Genomic DNA, 20,597 nt, shown 5'->3' with positions numbered 1-20,597 from the left:
GTCTGGGGCCTGACAAGTCGCGCTATTCTTTTCCAGCCAATGAAGTTCTAGGTGTGTCCGAGAAGACACAATTAGATAATGCTTCTAGAACGCATGTATTTTTTATAACTTCGCCAACAATGTTTATTTATTGATTCCAGCCCAATTAGACACAGAGGCATTCCCCAAATAATTCATGGAGTCCCATGACACTCAGGCAGAAGAATTGGCACGGTGAAAAAAGAAAAATCATAGAATCATTTACCCATATAATTGGACGAAAATAAGAATTTTTATTTTTTTTCAGTTATAGACAAACTCAATGTATTTTCTTCCCTTTGAATCTAAACAAACACAGCATTTGTAGAGGCACCTCAATGCATGGTTAAAAGAAATAGGCATCAGACATATTGTAGAATAATGTATATTCAAATTCAAAAGAAAAGTATACTTCTAAATGTAAAACATTACCAAAGTGTGTATTTGACTTCCGATTTGACTTCCATCTGCTGATTTGACATTTAAAAAATAAGTCCTCCTTGATTGATCATAATCAAGAAAATGTATTCCACAGATTTGTCTTGTTTTCCTTGTGATTTTCTGATTGTGAAATATTACCTCAAACGTTTTTTAAAACATTCTTGGAGAGAAAAACAAACTCAAGTTTTCACACACAATGATTACTTCATATAATAAATCCCAATCATTAACAATTAGTTCTGAGAGTTAAGATTTGTGTTCTTTTCTATACTTACACTGAAAAGAATAGTTTACCAAAATTAATTATGCATGGGTTTTCTGCATAATCTAATGACAACTTTTACAATGATGTTTTCAGGCAACACTCTAAAATCTTATCTACCTTAATATACAAACTACATCTCTGATAAAATGACTAGTTTGCTTTTCAGAATAAACACCTTATTGGAGTGATTTAACACATCATAACATCCACGAAACAAAGTCTACACACAAAAATATATATCACGTTCACCACTGTCCAGTACCTGATATCATTTCAATAATGCCATATTTTCAGATAAATATAGAGCTGGTCTCATTAATATTACCGAGGCGATATGTTCACAGCCATGGCGATAAAATTACATACACTTCCTCTCCTATCTCAACTGAGCATGACCAGGTATGATAATGAAATATTGAATAAACAGATGTAACATCAGGAGACCAGTGGCCGCTGCCTGTTTGGTCATCAATAACCGCCAGCACTGTGAATACAAGCCTCTCTTCTCCTCTCCCTCCTGCCCTTCCAAACAAATCAGTACAAGAATAAAGGGGGCCTTAGGAGAGAGTTATTAGCAGCCAATCAATATTGCAAGTTCTATGGTGAGTTGCAGAAAGGTTACAATCAATACAGCTTGAATGGGCTGGGCTCCACTCCAATGAGATGTCTCGGTCACAGGAAATAGAAGACTGTCCCAGCCTTGATTAGCTAATGCGGTTTTTACACCAGCTCACCATACATTACTTTTTTAATGATTTGGAGTAAAAGTTTCCATTAAAAAACAATACAGGAGACACTTGCCGTTGGTTGGAAATCTAAAAACAACCTTGTTTATGCTGCTGTTTTTCACTTTTGATAAATTGGTTTCAGTCTGGATAGATTAGCTGATGCTTAAAATTGATGCATAGGTGATGTTCATTACTACTGGGTATCGGTAGATACTGAAGGTATCAAAAGGGCCAAGATGAAATTAATGCTCAAAAATATATTACAACATGTACTTTGAGAACAGTTACTCCCTATTGGTTATTAATATGGAATAACTACAAAAACATCTAATCTAACAATTTCAAATGAGTATTCAACACATTGAACTTTTCTTGTTAAATATTGGAACAGTTTCCCATGTTAAGAATTTATCATATGGTTATATATTTACAGGGCGTGGGGGAAGACTTCATAAATTTATTGTATTTTAGGAAAAAAAAACAAACTTTTCATAATTTCAACTGTTAATTATTTGAAAGTACAATAATGAACCAATTACATGCCAAAAACAGAAAACAAATGACAATATTTTCAAGGTTAGTAACAATTTTGTAAAAATTCAATTTCGAACAAAAATAAATACAAATGAAATGTCAAATCTAATCACTTCTGCGCAAATTATTTGAACTTTTAAAAATAACTTTGTAGTGATGTGACAGATTTCTTTATACTTGTGATAAAAAACAATTCTGAAACACAGCAAATGATTCAATACTACCACCTGAAACAGCCAACTTCACAACCCATTAGGTAACACTGACAGACCAAAGATGTCAGTCAGCATACTTAAAAACCCTAAAACTTTTCACCAGTGTGTGCTTGTGTATACACATTAGAAAAGCCTCGCCTACCTGTACAGTTGAAAGGTTCCCTCATCTGACACAACATGCTGATAGAATATGAGCAAAATGAGAACTTACCAAAGCTGGCCAGGTGACTTGATTACGAGGCTTTCCTGGATCCTGCCGCTCGGCCCAAACAAGAGTATGCTCAACCAAAAACACTTGAAAAACCTCGTGTACCTTAATCCACTCCCGCTTTTGCCAGTCACGGTCATCAAATTCCACCAGAACCTGCAAAAGTAATAAGGAGCAATTGACAAAAGTGGTAAGAGTAAAGCGGTACAGTCTATGAATTTCCAGGATCGATCTCTGGGCGAAAAGAGATGATGTAAAGTTGTTTGTTCACCGACACTAGATAATGTTCCAGACTGTAGCCATCAGCGAACTACAGTCAGCCAGCTAGCAAGCCTCAACGGTGAAGCAAGGTGAAGGTCGTGCTATTAATAGCTCCCCACAGGAAGAAAGTGCCTGCTAGGCAACTGGAAGTGCGAGAGAGGGATGGGATGACTGCCTGGGAACATGATACTAGGACATTAGCGAGAACCCTGTGGTAGACATGATAACTCATAGCCTTATTACTATCTAGGCTGCGCTTCCAACATAATCAACATCAATCTCATGCAGAATATTAACACAACTTAATGTTTGGGGATGTTTCAAATGGGGTTGAATGAATAGAATTATTACAATAACTTTGAAAATTGAATCTTATTAAATTTTAAAGTGTCACAGACAGTTGCTTGAATAGGTTATGATTTCTTGAAACCAGTATACAATTGTAATAATTAATCTACTTTTACACACTCTTTACTGCATATTAAATTTCAATCTTGGGGAAAAGTAGGTGATGAATTGTTTGAATTTGTGTTCAAAGTATTCACAAGTGATAGATCTCATAGACCTGAACATGTATTATCAATTATGATATCTACTTTCTCTAACATCAAACATGATAATTTTGAAGAAAAATAAATCAGAGTAGTCTTTTTCTTAGCTTGATTGTAATAAACCAAAACCTCATTTCACTTAGCAACAGATATTATCACCTGTATGTACCTGTAAAACTAGTGAAGAGTGTTATTATGTAAATAGAAAATTCATATAGACCCATGGGCCTCTCTGTGACCTGTTTTCCTACGACAAAGTAGCTGATAGACTCAGAACAGGTCTCGCCTGGCTCAGGGGAGGTAACTCTTGTCAACTATTGACCCCTGATTGAAATCCTCTCATTTACCATCCATATTTTTGTTAATCATGTTCATATTTACAAAACTGAAAACTTCACACAATAGATTACTTTAAAATAAAAGATACTGAGAATATGTTGCCAAACCTAGATTATTCAGAGAGATATTATTAATGGAAGGGTTTGTTAACTCAAAATGTCAATACAAAATATTTTTTAAAAGCCAAAAAATAAAGACTTTACAAATACAACAGAAGAACTGCCATGATTAAGTAAAAAACAAAATGTGTTTATTCTAGCAATATTTCAGCAATGCCATTCATGAACTTGATCTTCATTGTCAAATAAACAAACACAGTAACCTGCGTACCAATATGTACACATCAGTAGCTGCCCAACATATCCTTTGGATTAAAACCAAAAACAACAAAAAACAGAGAAAAATCAATCTGAACTGGGTTCATAAGGCCAGCATACAAAGATTTTCGTGCAAATATGATATTCCCCAAATGAGTTCCTGTCGTAGATGCCGGAGATTTTTCTAGGTCTATTCCTCTTACAATATACTTCTTCTACCTCCTTTCAAGGAGCTGATCAATATGTCTGAGCAGAACCAGTTTTCATCCGTGTATTGATTAAGATGGATCAGACGGGCTACACGACAACTGCTTATTTTGGACGCAAAGTAAGCAGCCAGTTACTAGCCCAGCAGGCTGATGCATGGAAGTTAATACTGCAAGGAAATTGCTGGGACAATTTCTAAACAAAACCATACCAGTGTCCAGTGTTGGCAATTAAGCATGAAAGTTAAGCAGTCCTCGTCATACATAACGCTACCGTTAAGAAGTTTTCTCCTAAAGGAGACTAAAAACTTTTAGCACAAACTGCCTTTGTGGCATGCACCAATATGAGAATAGTCAAGACCTCCATGACCATTTCAAGATTATGATGAAAACAATTAACCTATTTACCATCACATAAAAAACAGCAATAAAAGGACCTGATACAGGCTAACAGATCAAACTTTATGAAGCTAATTCTATTTGTTCCTACCTCCACACAAAACAATTTGATTTTGTGTAAGTTAGCAGTGTTTGAAATAAAGTGGGATACACACAGGGGTACTTGTGGTCTGATCCTACAGTAATTGAATCTTTGGACCCTAAAATCATTTACTTTTAACCTTTTGATAAGGACACCTTAACTTTCATGCCTAATTTGCAGCAGTCAGCAGTATCCAAGCTACATCACTGAAACCTGTAATTAATTAAATCTGGTCCAGACAAACAATTGGTTAATAACAACCAAGGATGTCAGGGTGACATGTCGTCAGTTAGGTCATACATTGTAACCACCTGACCTTTATTTGAGTTGGCATGGAGGATTTCTGTATTTAATGTAGTATTTTCTCTGGGAGCCCATACAAAACTGTTTGTAAAAGATTCACAAATGTCACCCATATACAGATCACATGTTGCTCAAAGCCACACCTACTTTTTGAAAGCCAAGGTATTTGATATGTAAATGACCTGACTCAACAATTTCTACACTCTTATTCACACTCTATTGACATAGTTGTAATGATCTGTAACATATTTGAGTTACGTCAACAGAGTAAATACAAACACGGTTAGAACTAAACTCAAAAGCTTCACTAACACAGTCCAGGTAAAGAAAAAAGGACCTTGTAAAGTTAAAACAGTGGGGAAATTTGTACTCGCCCTGGACTATAAGCTTGTGGTAATTTCTAAATAAGGCTTAGAACCACAATTTCACAACTGATACATCCAAATAAACAACAGCTGTGGCAGACAAATCATATAATCTACAACTACTTTCAAACTATTAAAGAATGTGAGCAAATATTCAGAAAACACAACTTGTCTTAAAATACTTCTACCAATCTACGACTATGAACATGCCAGCGAGAATATCTAACCCTGCTTCAAGTCACTAGTGTGTATGCAAGTATGGATCCATGCAACTTTTAGCAATAGGCAAGTCATTTGGCAGGGAGACACTGAAAATAGGTTTCACACTATGCCCATATTGGGAATTGACAGGGTTAGAACTGAACTCAAAAGCTTTACGAGCCCAGTTAAAGACAAAAACACACAAACATGGCGCTACAACTGTCTTAAGTCTATATGTTAAAGTTTAGGAATTACGGAAGTCATAGCGCTGCAATTGTTTTGTGAAACGGGGCCCTGAACATGAAAGAAGTCGTAACATTTGTGCTCTGATCAACTAAACATATTGATGCCCAAAGATAATCATATTTTGACCACTTCCAGAAAAACACAGCAAGCTTCAATTTCCTCTGACTACATCTAAAGACATTATTTGCCAAAGAATACCACCATGAACCTCATTACTACTGTTTTCTAATCCCAAAATACCCCACACCTTTACCATATCAGAACACATGGAAAATGAATGCCAATGTTGAAAGTTGATATCATAAATGATACAGATGACACAGATTAGGAAATGAGCAGGTTTGAGAGCCTTATTATATCAACATTAGAGAATCAGCTAACACTAGTTTTGTTGAACCTAGATTTTTTCTGTGAAGTATGAGTTGGCAGAAGTAGGGGCCATGTGCAGACTATCTCTGCTGGAAAATTAGAGGAAAAGAGCATCTCTCATCACAGAAGCGTGGGAAAGCAAGAGTTGTCTGTAGAATCTGTTGCTAGGGGCCCAAAATAGAACCTCTCAAATATGAAACGCTGCTGAGCATCAAGGAAGATAAACACATGTTGAGCAAGATAGGTTCTTGTTGATAGTAACTTTGGTTAAAGGAAAATTCTCAGAACATTCGGTTTACAGAAAAACAAACTCTTGAATTTTATTGATATTTACACATGACATTAGTAAACCAATGTTACTGCAATATAGCTTCATACACAGTAATATTTTTAGTTTTGTATAACCTAATTTCCACATGTGTGTGAGTGAGGTTTAATGGTGAAATAAGAAATATTCAAGCAAAATAACAATGGGGACATCAAGAATTGGCTTCACACATTTTACCCATGTGGGAAATAAAGCTTTTGATGTAACAAGCTAGTAACACTTCCTGACAACCCTTTATCAATTATGAAGATGTGTACCATTCAAAATACAAAAATTGGTTGAAAATAAGGTAGGTCCCATGGTCCTTGGGGTTTGCTTTTGTTTCGTTTGTTTAATATTCCAGCTGTATGATGGCGGCCCATAAATAATCAAGTCTGGACCAGACAAACCAATGACTGATATAATAACAATGATCCATGCCTTCAGGGTACAAAGACACACAATTAACCAAGTCACAAAGATTGACCACCTGATCCATTACACCACCTGTTTTGTACCACAGTACTGATTTTGTCTGCCATATTAGAATTCCTAACATCTTCAAGTTTTAGCACAAAGGTTACAAGGAACACCTTGACCTTTATGCTTAATTTCAAACATTGATAAACTATACAAGACCACGGAAGAATGTCAAGAAGACCTTGTCACTATCCTTATATTGAAATAATTTTGAAGGTTAAATTACAATAACAACAAAGCAAAAAACCTCAAGGACACAGGACCCAACCCATTTATATCTTGTGCATAAGATCATCTTCTGAACCTACTTATTGTCAAACAAGGAGGTTTTCACACAACCCTTTTGAAACATCAAACTTGCACAGTCATCTTATACTAAAACTGCTAAGATAAGATAAGATAATATTTATTGCAGAAATGTTCCATTACAGGACAGATGCAATTTTAAAAGACAAGACATTATGATTCATATATACATATATACAGACATACAGTAAAGTATGGTTATAACGAACTCAAAGGGACTACTTATTTTAGTTCGTTATTATCGTAGTTTGTTATTATCGTAGCTCGTTATAAGCATATATACAGCATAACTACAGCAAAAAGTCGGGACAAAAAAAGTAAGTTTGTTATATCCGTCAGTTTGTTATAAGCGTGTTCGTTATAACCGTAGTTTACTGTACATGATTAATATTCCTGTAGACATACAAAAACAAAACAATCAATATTACATAATAGATGATATTATTATACATAAAATGTCAACGGTTGATTATGAAGAGGTATTTATATTGTTTTAAATGATAGATATGGAAATAAATGCAGTTGATATTGACTGCTTCATTATTTGACAGGATGTAGTGAAATAATTTGTCTTCATGACTGTGGACATGTGAAAGAAAATCCCTAAATTCAAGTTATCAGAATTATCATCATTCAAAGTCACTGGTGTATGACCTTGCATATCCAAAGAAACACTGTGTGAGTTGTGCTACAATAGCATAGTCTCATATTTATCATGCTATTAATAATATATTTACGAACTATACTTTTCATAAATGTACAGTTGCACGGAAAATACCAATCTGAATTTAAGTGCAAGAGGTTTCTTAAAAATATTAGTCCGTAAACACTTAACATGTATAATGAATTTCAAGATTTTAAGCTTCTTAAAAATCTAGCTTCAAATGTTGTATGGTAGAGTACACAGAACTGCACAGTACATTGAACATGTTGACCATCAAATACATTGATCAATATTTGAGGTAGGGGACATTGAACTGGAAAGTCAGTATGTATTTGACTGTAAACAAGTGGATGGAAATGTAGATAGTAGACACAGAAATTAGAAAGAAAAACCTTAAGCCTATAAATAAATGACATTTTTCCATCTACCCAACCAACATTTGAATCAGTGGTACTTACTGTTCATGGAAAAATAATAGTCACAAATGAATATTTATACCAAACAGTAGTAGTTCTCCACCAGTTTCTCAAAAGAAGCCAACCACCCTACCCTATTTTGAAATTACTGAACTTGGAACCACAACATTATTATAATATCAGGCTTTATCAACAATTATTGGTTATGTCAGTTGATCAATCATGAGGTGTCAACAGGCACAGAGATAGTAAAATGTGAGGGGTTGCTGTTTCCAAAGCTTTAAAAAATTCCTTGGTGTTCAACATGACTTCAATGACATATCAGCATTTCCCCTTGCTTTCTTTATGGTGGAGATGCTATAGGGGTAGAAGAGCTTACAAAAACATGTTCTGCACTGAAATAAGAAACAGGCATTTGGTGCTGGCATACTACTCATTGTGTACACTAGCATCTCCAGTTTCCCCATGTTGCCAGAAGTACTAACTAAAATGTAGATTGGATCATGATGTATGATGTGGCTCATTCTATGGATTCACCCACTCACTCAAGCATTTCAAGAATAATCTAATTTTCCCATGTACCAAAAAACAAGAGTAGGCTGATTTGCATAAACTGTTTCAATATCAACAATACATATGAATTGTGTCAGACACTGGTACCACTGGCCACATGAAACTCATTCAAGACTAGTGGTTTATTTATGTAAAGTAAAATGGATTTTCACTAATCTCAGACTAATGGGCTAGTGGCCATGTCTAGCCCTGTCGCACAAATATTCTTGCCTCCCTATTTGGTAATTCAGAATTACAAGTTATCACAAACGCTTTATAAGCAAAGCAGGTTTGTAGTCAGAAGCAATTCCAAGCCTTGATGAACATGAACTAACACAGAACTAGTGACTGCTAACTTACACTGGTCCTTTCTTAGTGAAAGTAAACTATCAACCTTCCAGAAAGAACCATTTGTAGCACCCAGTAATATTCATTTTGACACTTCATGAATATCAAAGGGCATTTTCCATTAGAGCATGTCCAAATAGAGAAACATTTCTAATGCTCTGTTGATACATTGTATGTTCAAACTTATGTTAACATTTGCATAGATCTTTTCAAAGGTCCTGAGCACTTTCATGAAGCATAATAGCAAAACATGTATGTTTTGTCACAATAATAGCAACACTGACCCTCTCTTCCAACATGGGATCCCTATCTGTTGGCGTAGCACCCACATAGCACAGCCCTCAGGAAATAACAGACTGAAGCTACTCTGTACTTTGGTCAGGGTTTGGAAGATTGCAGTTCACGGTTAATTCATTTCTTTCTAGGCTGAAAATACCTACATAGTGAGGAAATGATCTCTGTTGTAGACCTGAATGAAACAAGAGTTTGCCACTAACGTGGCTATATTCCCCGCCCCTATTGCAGAATTTATGACATAGTTGAATCTAAACAAACCCTAACTTTTTTTAACCGAGGTGGAACTTGTCATGGAAATTGTAAAAAATAAAAATTTCTAAAATTTCTCAATAGCAAAAGGCACCAGTTCAGCATGTACCTGACAGACCTGCAAAGTTTGATGAAAAAATATTAGACAGTTTATGAGTTATGCTCCGGAAACGAACCCTACCCTCACAGAACCTAATTCCATCTTGTTGCCATGGAAACGTAAAAAAGAAAAATTTCTCAAATTTCTCAATAGCAAAAGGCACCAGTTCAGCATGTACCTGACAGACCTGCAAAGTTTGATGAAAAAATATTGAACGGTTTATGAGTTATGCTCCGGAAACGAAACGTGACGGACGGACGGACGGAGCACGTTTCTATATCCCCCGCCAACTTCGTTAAGGGAGATAATAAGCTCTACAAAAGTAGCCTGGAGAAGGTAAAGTCTGGACTTGGCAGATTAGGTTTAAAGGCAAAATGATTAAGTGTGAGTTCAGTGCGGCCAGCTACAGTAATACATTTTGTACATTCAATCAGGACTCACATGTTAACTACTGGTGTTCTGATTCATTGAAATAATCGAGGACTGATCGGCAGGTCGAAATGATCGAGCAATCAAACACAAATTTCTATAACAGAACTCAAACAATTTTGCTCTCAAGTTCTCAACTATTCTGGTCTCTTATTAATGTTTACCTATAACTAACTAGACTATTTGTGTTTGTGAGGCATGGTAGGTGTGATCTAGTTTTACTGAACTTAACAGAAAACCTGAAAAATGACACTAACCAATATATTTCAATGATCGATCAGTTGGGATGATCCAATCATCAATCATGATTTTTACAACCAAATTCCCAGCACTTATCATAGAAACCAATATTCATTCAGGAGCACCTCTGTATACACAGGGGAGATAGGTACTTCATATATATACATGTTTTGCAGGAAAAGGGGAACCTCTGTAAACAGGTATGGTGGGGAGACGTGCTAATATATAGTATGGAGGGGAGATCATATGGTTACCTCATATACACATGTATGGAAAGGTTAGAGGTGCCTCTGTATACATCATTACAAGTCAAGAAGTCTTTTGTTTTTCGCGAAGATGTAAACAGCATCTTCTGATTATGAAGGCATTGAAGAAATACAGGACTGTTTCACATAAGACTGTCAACTATCACTGCTGTATACAGGTATAGTAGGGAGACTGGTACCTCATATACATACAGGTATCTATGGTAGAGAGGTAAATGTTGTCTGGAAATGGCATACACAGAGAGGGCAGATGGAGGTGAGAAACTTAAGTCTGTGATATTGAGCTCTTCAACATAGCTGAGGTCCATAACAGGCCTAGGAATGCACATTTAAATACCAAGCTTTCTCACAAGCCTCTGGCAGTTTCTCAAACTATTCCTGGCCAGTTTATTAGCAGTGGCAGGTACTTGAAGCTAGGTACTCAATGTGAACCCATTATTCAAATGGACTATGAAAATTACAACTCATTATTTGCTCTATGAGAATTTGCAGATCTTTAACTTCTCAACATATCCTCACAAATCATATTAAGGTTATGTGAAAACATCTGTGGATAGAGAATGCATTAATGTACACTTTAATAAAAATGGACTTACAACACATATCATAACAGTTTTTGATGGGTTTTGGAATTTCAAAAAAGAATGTAGTCGTAGAAAGATAAATCCACCCACCAATCCCTCCAGCTTATGTGGTTTGCCAAATGTTAATATCCTTCATAAATAAATCAGATGAGATAAAACAAGTAATTGGTTAGAAATTGATGTGGTGAGTGACATCTGTTGCTTGGTACCTCTGCATGAAGTCATTTAATTTGTTTTGGTTCTATTTATTGTGATAAAACAGCGTTAGAAACTAACAGTTTAGTCCACTAGTCCTTATAACGTAAAACATATAGCAAAACCCTTAAAAATGGCAAATTTCTACTGGTCCTTATGATACCTTAACTATTGGGCATTTTGGCAAGGACTATAGGACTAGTGCCAATTTCTAACGCTGTAAAATTACAAAACATGAACAGTTTGCTTATAACCTATTAGATTTATTTATATTTGACTGTCAAAACTTACTCAGAACTTCAGGTTGTAATTTGCATATACAGCACATCCAATTTAATTCCTAATTAATGCATTGGCAGGTAGTCGGGACTAGTGAGAGTGAATTTGGATTTTATGCTAACAGTATATCAGTTCCATCATGACGTGCTTGTTAAAATGGTAGGGAAAGCCAACAGCAGCCTGCATCTTCAGCCACTAGTTCAAAGTTCAGCTTAGATGCTATATAAAAACTAACATCTACTGGAAATGATGTCATGTGACAGGTTCAGGCCAGGAGACATGTTTTGGCTTTGAATGCGAAAGTGTTACAGTTTTTAGGACATGTAACACATGTGTTCAAAGGACAATCAAAAGTAATCAGGGCAAATCTGAGAAACATGACTTATTTGTTTGTTGTTTAACAACGCACTCAGAAACATTTCAGTATATGACGGTGGTCTGTAAGTAATCAAGTCTGGACCAGAGTATCACGTGATTGACAACATGACCATCAATCCATGCACTATCAACTAAGTCAGTGAGCCTGACCATCTGCCTCTTTCAACAAGCATGGGCTGCTGAAGACCTATTCTAACCCTACAAACACATGACAAGTTGATCCTGACAGGACTAAGGGCAACAACTTTACGCAACAACTTTACACACTAAATTGAGGCACCTTGAACTGGAGGGGCAACTGTGACACTGACCTTGCCTCTCCTGGTATTATGTAGGTAATTACAAGGGTAAATAACATGATTAATGAGTGAAGATTATTACATTAGGAAAATAATATAACAAGCCAGTTCAAGATATTGAACAGTACCTACGTCATATCATGTCACACATACATGTGAGGGGAAGCCCTATGTGATGTAGGTAAATGGTCTTTAGCATAATCCAAGCTAGCATAAACTAAGGATCATACACAACCATGGGCAATCAAACCGTCAACCAGAAGATCTTGTCTGCTGTTAAGGACACAACACAGCACACTGTCATGCCTTCATCTCCGGGCTTATTAATCTACTAATGCACATCAGATTTTACAGTTACACAGTCCCTGTGACCAATCCAGTTAACGGAAACATGTTAATGATCAACAATCAACAATGGATCTGCTTTACATGCATATGTAAGAGATTTCAGCATGCTAAGGTGACAGAAGATGCCATGGGTCATATCAAATTAGTCCAGGTCAAAGTTAAGAACTTGTTCATGCAAAATAACATGAGGTTGGAAGAAAACTAGTTTCGGATTAACGTACTAGTGGTCAGTTTTAAACTTAACAGACCCATGAAGATCAGCGAAGAGAAAAGGTTGTAAGAGGTGACTAACTGGATCAGGTGGTCAGATTCGCTGACTTGGTTGATGCATGTCATCATATCCCAGTTGGCTAGATCAATGCTCATTATGTCAATCACCAGAGTGTCTGACTCAGACTCGATTATTTACAGACTGATATCATATAGCTGGAATATTGCTGAGTGGGGCATTAAACAACAAACAAACAAAATCTAAACATAATATCGCTTTATCTGCTCTTAACTGAACTGAATGTATAATAATCCTTTCCTGAAAATATATTATGCCTTCAATCTGTGTTTTCTCTGTCGCTTGAGGAGTTGCTGTTGCCCTGTAAATCCAGCCAGTCTGTCACATTCACTCTACTCTGGTAAGCTCTTCTAAATCCATATTTTTGGTATAAGCTTTTTACCATAAAGATTTTACAATGAATCAGTGAACATGGCCAGATTTAACAAAATCTACATATTAACCACTAAAACATTATCAGATGCCATGAATTAACTTTCTAGCAAAACACAAAACTTTATTTGCAGTATCTTAAATAACCAACAGCCTGCTTTTCTTTAATGTTATTCATAATCCATCACCATTGTCGACCAGCCACTATTATACGAAAATCCAACTCAAATGAAAAGCAAATTTCAACCACTACATTCATCTGAGTTGTCTACAGATTCCAATATCATCTGCATTATTCAAACACTGAAAAAGTATTTTTTTTAACTTCTAATCTCAGGTACTGCATCAAATCAGAGGTGTCGAAAGATGGATTTAAAATATGTAACGCTTGAACACTTCTTCACACTCTGTGTGTTCAATTGTGTATTCAAGTTGATTGTGTGTTCCATCATCACCTGATTTAGACAGGCAAAGCAGCCTGTCCTGTGTGTATGCAAAGCTGAACGTGACCTCCTTCTAAAGATATTCACAGGGAATGTTTACAGCTGCTGTTAGCTGATAACAGACGAGGGACCATCTCAAAATCAATAGAGTATTTTTCTCTGCCAGACTGAGTGGATGAAGAATAGGCATGCTTTATCCATTTTGCATGCCAAGTGTTAATTGCTTTTTAGGGCAACACATCTTCACTCACACTGCAAAGTTAATTTCAGATTTGAGATTGTCTTTCCTTGGGTTGAAATAATTTTGGTGCATTTTAGAATTGTTTATTTTCTGAAGAGATCACAATGAATGCATATTTTCACCAGCAGAATGAAAATATCCATGCGTAAAAAGTTGATCCAATGAAAATATCCATGCGTAAAAAGTTGATCCAATGCAAAGCGGCTGAATTTACAGTCATCCATTTTGTTACTACAATTACGTTTCTAGGCCTGGTGTCATGTTTGATTAGGCCAGTCCTTGTTTCACATAACCATGCATGTACCCCCCCCCCCCCCCCCCCGCACAGTATTTCTTCTGCGGTAAAAACAATATATCTTTGCCTATTTTCCTGGAAAACCAAGTGGCTACATCCTGTAATGAAAGACATCAACCACCCTAGAGGATACATACAACTGGCTCATTAATTATATACAGTTGGATTGTGTACATGTTGTTACAAATCTGGTTTCTGGTTACCCTAAAGAGCTCCATGTTACAGGGGTGATTATGAATCAGCCGAGATATTCATTACTCCCACACCCGTTTGACTTGTAGTGTGTAGATTGCTTTGTGGAACAGGGCATTTCAAACAGTTGGGGGTCAAAATAATCCCCAGAGATGCTAGGTAAAATAGTAAGATTTTATAATTCATCAAATTTGTCATTAGCAAATGTACAATCATAAGTCCTTTCAACATAGAAATTGTCCATAACAACAAGATGCTAAACCACAATAACATCTTGCAAGCACACACCACATGATATTACCATGGAGGTCAAAAGTCTACCAAGTCATTAGAGATGACATTCAATGATTAATGAGTGTTACCAGTAATCTCTACCCATAGCCACATCAAGCCAGGATTGACATGATGCATCATCCAATAGTTCTCACTGTTTCTATAATTAAAGTCTGAAATCGTGAGGTGTTAGCATATTGAATATTTGGAGACACATATAAACGTGTTAGTGGCTGGGCATGAGTCAGTCGGCATGGCCACAGGCATGTCGGGGACATGACACCAATTACATGATGCACGCTCCCATCAGTGGGAGACAGGTTTACTTCAGGGGGCAGGGCTAAAGCCACCATTATGCAACTTGGAACAAAAGAACGGTGCCGCACAAATCATTATAATTTCATGACGAGAGACCCACGAGAAAAATCTGTCAAAATCCCACTGGGATGAAGTTGAGAAATGAGTACAGATTCATACCAAGTGCCAAAGTGGAAGAAAGGGTTCCAAATAAAAAGTGTGCATAATTGCATATCAAAGTAAAGATATTGAAATGTGGCTTTCATCTTTGAACTGCATAAAAACAAAAGTAAATTGCAAGTTTTCAATCACCATACCAGAAGGTCAGTTTCTCTTATCAATTACACATCACATGATTGATCATGGCTTCTCTTGGACAAACTGAATGAGGATTTGATTGAATGACACATCACCCCATCCTTAATAAAAATTGTTTAATTTTGCTTAATAGATTCACACCACCAATTTGATACCTGCATTGTGTAGACAGTATTTCAGGACAACTTTGAATGAACTATGATTGTTTGCTCTAGAAACAAGGAAGATGTGTGCATTTCATCCAACATCATTTTATCTTACACTTCTAAATGCCGCATAACATTCTAACAATTATTGTCAATTAAATGAATAACAACTAATAAAAAGAAGATACATGTGGCATTGTATATTCATTTATTGATACAAAATAATACTTGCTTATACAGTGTTTAAAATTAAGCATGAAAATCAAGGGTTAATATATTAGTCTTGTTAGTCATAACCAAAATGCAATAATAAAAAATTATCAAGCCCAAATAAGATTGCCTGATGTTGAAGGTATCCTGAAAGCAAGAAGAATTTCCAGTATTTTGGTTGGTGTCAATGCTATGGGACTAGTAAGTGTTTCCATTGGTTATTGAAATGATGCTCGATTGTATTGAAAAAGTAATTTGAAAGAACATGCATACACTAATTTATTTGAAGGTGTAAAAATAACGGCATTTAGTAACATTTACTCATCAACTTGGTTCACAAATATCTTTCATGAAGACACTCCTGAGCAAATGCAGTCCAAACTGGAAGGCCAAGCAAGGCTTGGGTCCACGTAGTATACCTCCCCTGTGCTATAACTGACATGCCTGAGTAGTTTTATGGCCTCCAACTTTATGAGCTGTTTTAAGGTGTTAATTGCACGCCACTGTACATATTACAGTACACAAGAACCAATTATGCATCAAAACAATATATAGGATTATGATATCAATGTATTAGAGGACGAATAAATGGCTTATCAGGTATTTACCAGACCCTGACAAAATATGTCAATACATGTATCAGTTGATAATATAGTATCAGGGCTCTGATATGATATTGATGTAATGATACAGATACCATTAAAAGACAACAACACAGGTCTGGTTTGATATGCCATAGATAAAGGTGTGATATTACAAGAAAAGCATGATACAAAATATTTACACGATAAAAATTATTTATCAAATTTTGATGATACTGCCAGTGGCAAGGATGTAACTTGGCACGAGCATCTAAGGTTAAAGCTACACTGAGGGTTGGGCTCATGGTACCATTTAAAGCCTATTTTGTTATCACTATTCAGGCTAGTACACTTCGCAGAGACAGAGAATATTATGCTTAAAGTTTAAAAGCTATCCAAAGAGCTAACATAATTTCAGGCTTTTTAAATAGTATCCATATATGTTATCACTATGTAGACATGGAGATGTGTTCAGGTGAAGTTGCATCCCTGGTGACCTGCGGCAAACTGAATCATGAATAGAGAAACAAGACCTTGCCCAGCTTGGCATGAAGGAAGGAATTGAAATATTTGACAGACATTCTGTTTCATTTCACACAAAGGTCACAAACTGGGTATAAGCTCTTGTCCAAGGCAAGATTGCTTTTTGATCATGCACAGCTTATCAACACAGTCTATGACTTTAGCCACTAGTCTGAAGCCAAGTCAAGTAATTGCTTTCAGTCTAGTAGGTTCGCCAAAAATAGTCCATTTATTAACACTAAAATCTACTAAAAATGATACCAAGAGACAAGTTTTGACTAGTAGACTCAGAGGGATTAGACACAGACCATCAACATAGGCTGTTATTGATACATGTCTTGCTGACATTAAAGGAGATTATTAACTGCAGGTAAGTTTGGATTCACTTTTATTGTCTTTAACTTCAGTACTTATCCCAATATTCTTGTACATGAACATATTACTTAATAACTCAAGCATGTTAGCCAAAAGATGAAGGGCCATATGTCCCATATTTATGTGTATAGGCAGTATTTGAAATTAAGCATAAAGTCAAGGAGTTATTTTCATAACAGTATTGATACTTTGTATTGTTATCCTGACTTATTATGTATCTGTTTATATAGTTTATAGAATATTGTCACTGTTTCTACACGGAATGTTTGCGTTATAATATATCTTGTACCTTGAATCTTAATAGTCCCCAGAGTCATATACCATAGAAGAAAATCACAAGGACCCCAGGACATACCTTCAACATGAACACATACAGTCCTGATACAATACACAATGTGATCTAATAGTTGAATAACGCCATCTTTTTATGTGTATTACCCTGTATTACCTATGTAGAAGAGCTATATGATAATATGCTACCAAGTTTGCATGTTTTGAAGCTGCCAAATGGCATGGGACAGATCAAGGGTTCTATTGTTTTTACTAGCCAGTAGGGCTGGGACAAGTTCAAATTCACTTCCTGGGCACCCGACCTTGTATTACCCAACACAACCCTAGCTGGGTAGGTCTGGTTAGAAATTGTTTACTGGAGCCTTGGCAATACACATATAAAACAATCTAATCATGCACACACAGAAGTTGACTGAAGCTATATCTGTACTAAAACATATACAAGTCAGATTGAATGTGTGACAGTGTTTTCTTTTGGTTTTAAGGAGTCAAAACTTTGTGTACAAATTAAAACAAACAAATGTTGCTTCATGTGAAATTTTTTGGTGAAGTCAGTGTTTGCGTTTACGGTGTCCCATATACAAAAATATGCACTGAAACACAATAGATCGCAAAAAAAACTAACATACACGAGTCCCCTTACGCGTTTATCATTCTGAAAGTTCACTTCACACATAACTTATTGTTGTTTTGTTTCGTGTTTCTCTCGCTCCCAAAACCCATGTGATAATGTGTATCCAATATTCGCCGGGTTCAGGTGCTAGCCAGATTTTGGTGTGAACGCGGGAAACCGAGAGGTATCTGATGATGTTTCTCTTCCATGTCGTGTCCATAATGGCATCACTGATTGGTGTACAAAATGGAAATAGAAACGTAAGCCAATCGCAGACCTTGTTAACAGTATTTTGTCAATGTCAAGGACTAAGGTCCAAATGGCATCGCTGAAACTTGTCAAAAGAAAAATAGGTTTCAAGAAAGTTTGCTTGAAAAGCCAATATACTCTTTCAACACCGCAGGCCGGTAGATCGACCAAGCCGTAGTCACGTCAAAATAGACGCTAGATAATATCATTCATTTATTAAATCTATCACATTTCACAATGTCTGAAATATGTATTCCATTTCAATTTATCATATTTTATCGCGATGTTATTGAAAATAAAATTCTTGGACACTCACTTCGACAAAAGGTCCACATCGAACATGTCAAAGAGCAAAATAAAGACATTTCTTGCAATATAGTATACAAAATAATAAATAAAATCAACCAAAATATATCTATAGGTTGTCAAACTTACAGCTAAGTTATCATGGTTATTATTTCCACCTTTTTTGTGCAATCTCGTGTTATGTAAATCAAATGACATCTCAGCTTTCGTCGACTCGATTTCTTGGCTCAGATACGATGTTTCCAATATGCCTGAATAACCTTTGTCAAAAAATCTCTCACCTAGCACGATACATCCACGAAGTTCCATGTTTTTAATATAGACTGCGAGTTTTCTGCTTGAAATGTTCAGAATAAGAAAAACCTTTTGCCAAAGTCTTAAATTCATTACACTCGTACCATTGCTGTAATTTGATTGACAGCCTTAGGTCATATGCTCTAGTTTGACCAATCACCACCCTTGTAGCCAATATCGGCAAGAAAGCACATTACAGCTACGAAAAGACTGGGCGAGGTTAGTGTTGAAAAAATATGCTTTATAATACGGAGCTTCGAAAACGGACGTATTTCTTCATGTTACTGAGCGGACAGCCGCTGTTATCTGGAAATTGGTGATGACAGATACTTTTTACAATTATTTTTAAATACTTTTCCGATCACGTAAACAATGAAAATAAAAAGAAATAGTTTAGTCGATTTTATGATTTTTTTATATTTGACAAAAATCGTCAAATTTTCGCTTCCTTGGTCCTCAATCTGGACGTTTGAATGTGTTAGTTCACATTTGTTTTATTTACAACTTACTTAAGTTGTAAATGCTATATTTAAATAATGTGATAAACACAAATATGTATAAACAGTAGGATTTAGACCTTTCAAATGGTGTATAACATGTAGTTCCAGATGACCCCATAGTGCAGGACTAATGTTTTACAAGCAGATATTTTCCTTGATAAATGTTGGCTTTATCTATCACATAAGAGTTTCTGGGAACTCGGTGTCACAGCAGTTAATGCTTCTGGTTGACTGGTGTTGAAAGAGTCAAGTGGCTAATCATAAATCAATGAAGATTCAAAGATGTTTTTTGTACATACATAAACTCTGACACTTAAAGATTTTAACCACACACTTATTTATGCTCAGAATGGCCTAAAGTTCACCATTTCAGGTTCACATTTAATGAAATTTCTTGGGGGGGGGGGGGGGGGGGCAAGGCAAGCCCCAAACCCCCCTAGATTGCTTCGTGTCTACCCCACCCCAAGGGACCCCATTACTTCCCCAGGAGAACAACACAAACACTGGAAGTAATTCTCTTCTCATTCAACTTTGATTGAAAGACAACCTGTTTTGTGTTGAAAGTCGTGAACAGACTGACGAATATGTGTGCCTTACACCATTTACATACTTTATTTACACACCTATGCTTTTCATTTAAAACACTTAGTAAATTTACATATACACATGTATGTATAGTTACACATGAGTAAAATTACTTACGTTAGTACCCCGGTAAATGTTGTGCATGTGAACAGGGTAAGGGTGACTATCTAAAAGTGAATCAGGTCTAAAATATTCATAATCCACCTGATCGTAGGGAATACTCCCAACAATGAACAGATAATGTTTAAATATTTACCTAGCCACCTGAAGTGGCTTCCTCATTGGAGGCGGTTTGGTGGCCTAGTAGTTAAAGCGTTAACTCATCATGCCGAAAACCCCGGTTCAATTTCCGACATGGGTACAATGTTTGAAGCCCATTTCCGGTGTCCCCCGCCTTGATATTGCTGGAATATTTCTAAA

General features: G+C 36.1%; 1 protein-coding gene across 2 annotated transcripts in view; it reads right to left on the bottom strand.

Annotated features, from left to right (window-relative positions):
* LOC124123466 (lysine-specific demethylase 3B-like) overlaps window positions 1-20,597 on the bottom strand; it is a 109,355-nt gene that overhangs the window by 66,905 nt on the left and 21,853 nt on the right. For both annotated transcript variants that reach the window (XM_046486666.2, XM_046486667.2), the window contains exon 2: window positions 2,413-2,565. In XM_046486666.2, the coding sequence (XP_046342622.2) occupies window positions 2,413-2,565 (153 nt within the window). The remainder of the gene's footprint in view (window positions 1-2,412; window positions 2,566-20,597) is intronic.

Source organism: Haliotis rufescens, unplaced genomic scaffold (genome assembly GCF_023055435.1).
Source record: "Haliotis rufescens isolate VD_foot unplaced genomic scaffold, xgHalRufe1.0.p SCAF_54, whole genome shotgun sequence".
NCBI lineage: Eukaryota > Metazoa > Mollusca > Gastropoda > Lepetellida > Haliotidae > Haliotis > Haliotis rufescens.
Note: the sequence above shows the minus strand (reverse complement) of the source record. Positions and strands in the feature narration are given on the sequence as shown.